General features: G+C 36.4%; 1 protein-coding gene across 1 annotated transcript; it reads left to right on the forward strand.

Moving 5' to 3' along the window:
- The first annotated feature begins 3,974 nt into the window (after nt 1-3,974).
- Nucleotides 3,975-6,750, forward strand: LOC122083725 (cyclin-D3-1-like). Its single transcript, XM_042651610.1, has 6 exons — nt 3,975-4,749; nt 5,380-5,466; nt 5,569-5,667; nt 5,801-6,005; nt 6,156-6,280; nt 6,398-6,750. The coding sequence occupies exons 1-6, from the start codon at nt 4,378-4,380 to the stop codon at nt 6,611-6,613; spliced, it is 1,104 nt and encodes a 367-aa protein (XP_042507544.1). The 5' UTR covers nt 3,975-4,377; the 3' UTR covers nt 6,614-6,750.
- Nucleotides 6,751-6,756: the final 6 nt, after the last annotated feature.

Consider the following 6,756-nt stretch of genomic DNA (forward strand, 5'->3'; position numbering starts at 1 on the left):
TTTTTTTTTTAATTATTTTTCCTAATTTCCTCTTTTTTTTCTTATTTTTTGGGTGAAAAGGCTATAGTGCCGTATGGGGACCATACGAAACCGTATGGAAACCATACGGCACTGTTTGGGACCCATGTTGAGTCGTATGGTCCCTGTATGGGTCTTTAAGGTTTCTAGTGTGGGTCCGGGTCTGGGTCAAAATCGGTCTTATCGATCCCTGTTCTGACTTCCGGGACTAATTTCAAGGGATCCGGTGGTCAGATTTTGATGTGCGATATACAATCGGAATCAAATATCCAAGCACCATCCAATTGTGTGGGTTTCGAGCTCCTTGTTCGCTCGGAAGAGATCGAGAATAGCAAAGAGGGGACTTTGCCCATTTGTCAGCTGGGGGTTCCAGCAATCCTTGTTCATATCGTTCTCACACCATTGGAGAGTACTTAGAACCAATTCGTCAATATATGATATGTTAGGATCAAGTGCCAACAGATCGGGCCGATTGGGCCTGAAATTGGCCTGGGACCGGATTAGGGTTTCGGGCTGTATTAGGATTTTGGGCTGATCCTCGAGTCATTGTCATCATCTGGATCGTCACCAAAGGCCTAGATTCCCTTCCGATGTGAATCACGAACCTTGATCATTCCCTGTATATCATCATTGCTAAAATGGGTGACAAAATTGAGTGTCTAGAGAACCCATCACAATTCCTTCAAGTACAATATGTTTCGTATGCTCTACCGGGAAGATAAAAATAACATCATGTTTAGCTGCACCATATCCATAGTTAGCCAAAGTTCTTCTAGTTGTACAAGGAATACCGTACACCCCACCTCTATCTGCCCATCACACCCCTTCCCTCTCCCCATCTCCCCGAGAAAAAATAAAATAAAATTAAAATGAAAATTAAAATGGGGCATGTTAACTATTACAATTATAGCAGCAAATTTCAACCAGATATTTGTCTGTCCTCATATTAGAATGGGTGGTGGGCTCACTTGTACATCAATTTCCCATCCAATGCCATGTCCTTTTCATTACCTTGTCAATTGTCATATCCTATTTTTATGACAGTGTCCTATATAATTCATTTGACTACAATATCATCACCAAAATGTGGGGGTTTTTTTAGTACTTAAAAACTTAATTACTTATTGACTCTACTAATTCAACCTCTGTTGTGTTTTAATCATCAAATTTTACACTTCATTAAATCTAAATTAGAACTCCCAAAAGGAAACACGGTCCCATAACCATTAGAGGAAAAGGCAAAATCACTCTCCTTTTTTTGTGATTCATTCTGCTTTTCCTTGTCCAGAGAAGGACACTCTTTCAATTTCTCTTAAATATAGATTTTTCATGTCACTAAATAAAAAACTTCTACATATATTATGTGAGGAAGAAAGATTTTTTTTTTTTTCTGATTTTTGTTTTTAATTCTTATTGGGAGTTGTGAAATAAGCCATATTTGGTAATTTCTAGTATTTCCACCCACTGGAATTGTGGAACCACCAAGGCAAAGGTAAGGTGAAACTCACAGTAATTGACAACGAGACAGTAATAACTGATAGGTATTGGGATTTTCTATCCTTTCAAGAGGAGATCCTTCTCTTCATGCTGCTCGATTTTAGATTTTATATGATTATTTCTATTTAAATGATGGCCTTATAAGATGATATGTAGAAATTTATTAACCAACAAAATAGAAAAGTGAAACCCTTTCCTTTTCTTGGTAAGCAAGTGAAACCTTTTCATGCTTAAGAAAGCACTGAACGGTGGCAGTTGTATAAGATTTCTTATCTATATATGCCATCATGTATATGGGTTAATTTTATTTAAAAAAAAAAAAAAGTTTTAAAGGTTATATTAAGTGTAGTAGGTTTTGTGGGTCTGGGCTGGGCCTTGGTCTATAGTTGATTTCCAAATGTTGAGACATGAGCCTAGTTCCAACAAAAGACACATCAAGTAATCCCGGGGACCAAAGCTTTGGTATTATTGGTAACACATGATGGAATTAAGGAATACAAAATGAAGGAGAAACTTTTTCTTTCACCATGCAAAATGGTTCATCGCTTCATTATAGGGTTTAAAGTCACAAGTTCCTATAGGGTTCTAGTATGTTTCTCAAAATACCCTCTTGATACCTTTCTACGCTCCTTTAAAGCCCAGGAGTCAAGTGATTCCCCTTCACCGCAACTTAAGGAAAACTCAATCCTAAAATGAAAATTAACTTCAAATGACTATAAATAAAGATAATTAGATATTAAAACATCTAACCCAAGGCTTGGACTATTATGATAGTTCTAAAATGGCGGTGTACTTGGAACCGTATTATTTTTAAATCATTGTGATCCTAAGTATTTATGCTCACATTTTCAAGTAGCAAGAAAAATCTTCATTTCTATTAGTGATTGAATACGAAATGTTAGATTTGTGCATTGGATTACCATTTCACATATCCCCCATTGATTAAAGTAGTTGAATAAATTTCCGCAGCATTTTTCGATCTAAATGATATAAAGGAAGTGCTTTTAAGGTTCCATTTAAACTGAAAAATCTCAAACTTCATGTTTGCATTATCGAATTGCAACTCTTTCGCATCATACATTTATTCGAATATCATTAAGAAACTGATTCCTAGATTCAATTTTTTTTTTTTTCAAAAGTTCCTTTTCACCTTTATGGATTCTCGAACTTCATGTTTGCATCATTGAATTGCAACTCTTTCGCATCATACATTTATTCGAGTATCATTAAGGAATCGATTCCTAGATATAAGGCTCTTGTTCAATTTTTTTATTTTTATTTTTTGTTCAAAGTTCCTTTTCACCTTTATGGATTCTCGAACTTCATGTTTGCATGATTGAATCGCAACTCTTTCTCATCATACATTTATTCGAGTATCATTAAGAAATTGCTTCCTAGATAGGAAGGCTCTTGTTCAAATTTTTTTTTTTTAGTTCAAAAGTTTCTTTTCACCTTGATGGATTCTCGAATTTCATGTTTGCATTACTGAATCGCATTTCTTTCGCATATACATTTACTCGAGTATCATTAAGAAACTACTTCCTACATGGAAGGCTCTTGTTCCATTTTTTTTTCTTTTTTCAAAAGTTCTTTTTCACCTTTATGGATTCTCGAACTTCATGTTTGCATTATTGAATCGCAATTCTTTCGCACATACATTTACTCGCGTATCATTAAGAAGCTGCTTCCTTAGATAGAAAGGCTCTTGTTAAAAAGAAAAATTTATTCAAAAGTTTTTTTTTTACTTTTCCTCCATAAAAGATATAAAACTTTTTTTTTTTTTTTTAAATATTCCATTAAATGAAGGTACAGGACCAAAGGGGAACTCAAAGTCAGAAAACCAAGCTTGAGGTGAAAGGGGCCCTTATCTTAGTATGTTGGGCTTTGGTGCATCCCATTGGGCTTTGAATGAGACAATCTTTTGGAAGAAATTAGGGTAAAAAAGAGGGGAAAAAAAAAAAAAACCAAATTTCCAACTGTGAATTCTGAAAGAAACGGATGTTCCGGTAACCTGCTCAGAGATTTTAGCGCACGCGTCCCCACCATAAAAAGGTCATAAAAGACAAAGCCATTGTCGATTGGTCACTCTATACAGCACTGAATTTTCACTTATACCCTTATACTTTGATTCGAATTACTCGACCAGAAGCTCACAACTCGGCTTTTATAAATGGCAGGTCTGACTTGACACCCGTCCTTGTTGAATTGACTAAAAAACCATTACCTTTTTGTTTCGCTGAGCTGTTTCCCTCTTTTTTTTGTCCTCATCTGATACAGCTTATTGTAATTCTGTATACGGATTGAGGGTAGTTTGGGAATATAAAATAGTATTTGCAGAACGTAATCCTCATTCCTCCCACTAAATCACGTTTTGGGTACTGGACATCTTAAAAATTTTACAGATTAAATATGAAATCTCTCTTCTTACCAAAAATAAATATGAAATTTCTCTGTAAGAACAGAATTAATAATTAAATTTCATCACTAATCATATATTCAATCACTGAGACAATCTCTCATGAAAAACAAAATTGAAATGTTTCCTCAGGTTTCTTTTTGTGATTTTTTTTTTTCCAATTTTTGTATTTTTTTTTCTACCCCACCATTAATTTTGTTCTTTTCCATCGTAATTTTCTCCATTCTAATGAATGCTCTCTCTCTCTCTCTCTCTCTCTCTCCCTAAACCTGATACTCCCCACTACATAAGCTCTCCTCTCTTACATCAGTCTCGTCAACAACCACCTTTGAGTCTTTGTTTCGTCTCTGCAACCTCTTTTGTTGGGTTTTGATGAGCGAACTCACTCATCTCATTCATCTATAACCTTTCAGAAGTTCTCTGTTTTCTCATTTTTATTTTCTTTGATGAGATTTGAAGGGGAAAGAGAGGCTTCCCGGAATTTTGTAATGGCACCCAGTTTTGATTTTGATTGCTCAACCTCTAACCTTCTCTGTGCAGAAGACAACAGCAGTATCATGTTGTTTGCAGGTGAAGTTGGGGAGGAGTTTGGTGGTGGCGATGCTTGGGTGGCACAGAACCATCGTACACTGAATCAAAACCAGAGCTTTCATGGTGGGGAGTTCTCTATCGAACTTCCCTTGATAACTGAGGAGTGTTTTAATTTGATGGTTGAGAAGGAATGCCAGCATTTGCCGAGAGATGATTACATGAAGAGGTTGCAGAGTGGGGACTTGGATATGGGTGTTAGAGGAGAGGCTGTCGATTGGATGAGGAAGGTGGGTTGGGTTGCAGCGTTTTTGTTGAACGGAGCTTCTGATTTTTATTTTTTTATTTTTTTTGTTTTTTCTTGCTTCTATCGTCATTTTGTCTCATCGAATGGTCGATGTTTGTGATCGGTTTCTGAAATGGGGTTTTCCTCTGTTTCTGCAAATAGGTTTTTGATTCTTCTTTCATTTGTTCAGTTCTGATGCATTAGGATTGTTTTGTGGATTTGGCCTTTTCTTCTGTTCCGATTCTATTCTTAACTCTTATCTGCTCATATTCACGCATCTCATGAAATTGGTCTTGAAGGTTCATTTGTTTTCGTATTATTATTTTTGCAGGTGATGAAGCCATTTTTGAATTTAAGTTGTTTTGTTTGGGATCCCTTCATTCTTCCTTTCTGAAATTGAGTTTGTTTTCCCTTCTTCTAATCACCTTTCATTCTTAATAACAACCCATTATCATTTTCCTAATCAAAAAAATATTTATATGGGTGGTAATTAATTTTTCCCAATTGGGTTTTGAGGAATCCTGTTTTCCGATTGTTGATTTGATTTGTTGCTGTTGAATGTTTTACTGTTTTAGGACCTAGTTTGGGTGTCCTTTTCATTGATTAGTAATGTCATCATTTTGGTCTTAAACAGGTTCATGCCTATTACAGCTTTGGACCTTTGAGTGCCTATTTGTCAATAAATTACTTGGATCGGTTCCTTTCAGCCTATGAACTTCCTGTAAGTCACAGGAAATTGACCCGGAAGAGAGTATGATTTCATAGTTATCGAGTTTCATTGATGATTATCTCTAATCTTGCCCATCTATTTTGTTATTTGCAGAGAGGGAAAATTTGGATGATGCAGTTGTTGGCTGTGACTTGTTTATCTTTGGCAGCCAAAATGGACGAGACAGAAGTGCCCATGTCTCTAGATTTACAGGTGAAGGATCATATTGATTAATGCTATTTTTAATTGCTGACCCATTCTGTTTGAATTGGCATTGCCGAAATGGGGTTTTTAAATCTTATTTGGAATTGATGGTTTTTGGTGATATGGGTTTATTTTATATCAGCTCGGGGATTCCAAATTCATCTTTGAAGCTATTACAATTCAGAGAATGGAACTTCTTGTGTTAAGTACACTCAAATGGAGAATGCAGGCTGTGACTCCTTTCTCCTTCATAGACTATTTCCTTCGTAAGATCAAAGATGACAACCAACCACCGCCGGATTCGTCCATCTCTCGAGCGGTTGAACTGATCTTAATCACAATTAAAGGTTTTGTCTCCCTCTTTTCCTTTCTCTACTTTTTTGTCTCTGTGTATGTGTGTGTGTGTGTGTGTGTGTGTGTGTAAAAACCTCTTGGTTGAAAGAAGTAAAATTGAGGAATTGTCTGACCCAGTGGTTGATGTGGGGAAATGAATGCAGGGATTGGCTTCTTAGATTTCAGACCATCAGAGCTTGCAGCGGCAGTGGCTATATCTGTGTCATCCTCAGAAAACGAAACAGTGGACATTGATAAAGCTGTCTCTTGTTTCATACATGTAGAAAAGGTAAAGGATAGTCTTTTGGTTTTGCAAGTTTTTCTTTTCAAATTTAGTTCCATTATTAAGCCATCTTGATTCTTGAACAATTTTATTAAGTGGGTGTTTGTGTGTTTTGGATTGCAGGAGAGAGTGTTGAAGTGTCTTGAATTAATCAAAGATGAGTCAGATAAGAAGGTTGTTGCTGCAACTGGGTTGGCTCCATCGGTGCCACAGAGCCCAATAGGGGTGCTGGATGCTGCATGCTTGAGCTATAAAACAGATGGAACAGTTGGGTCATGTGCAAATTCTTCTCATAATAGTCCAGATGCTAAGAGGAGGAAACTGAACAGACCCATCTGAATTGGGAGTCATGAGGAGTGGGGCTGCTCTTACTTCTCACCCACCCAAATCAATTTTATTTTTGGTTTGGTGGAATGGGTGTTTTGGTGTGTATCAAGTTACTCCTGAACAAAATAAAAGGAAAAAAAAAAAGAGAGAGAAAA

This window comes from Macadamia integrifolia, chromosome 7, assembly GCF_013358625.1.
Source record: "Macadamia integrifolia cultivar HAES 741 chromosome 7, SCU_Mint_v3, whole genome shotgun sequence".
Classification (NCBI taxonomy): domain Eukaryota; kingdom Viridiplantae; phylum Streptophyta; class Magnoliopsida; order Proteales; family Proteaceae; genus Macadamia; species Macadamia integrifolia.

Coding starts and splice junctions, on each gene's coding strand:
- LOC122083725 (XM_042651610.1), top strand. CDS start 4,378: ATGAGATTTGAAGGGGAAAGAGAGGCTTCCCGGAATTTTGTAATGGCA. Junction 5,668..5,800: donor CCATGTCTCTAGATTTACAG/GTGAAGGATCAT, acceptor ATTTTATATCAG/CTCGGGGATTCCAAATTCAT. Junction 6,006..6,155: donor GATCTTAATCACAATTAAAG/GTTTTGTCTCCC, acceptor AAATGAATGCAG/GGATTGGCTTCTTAGATTTC.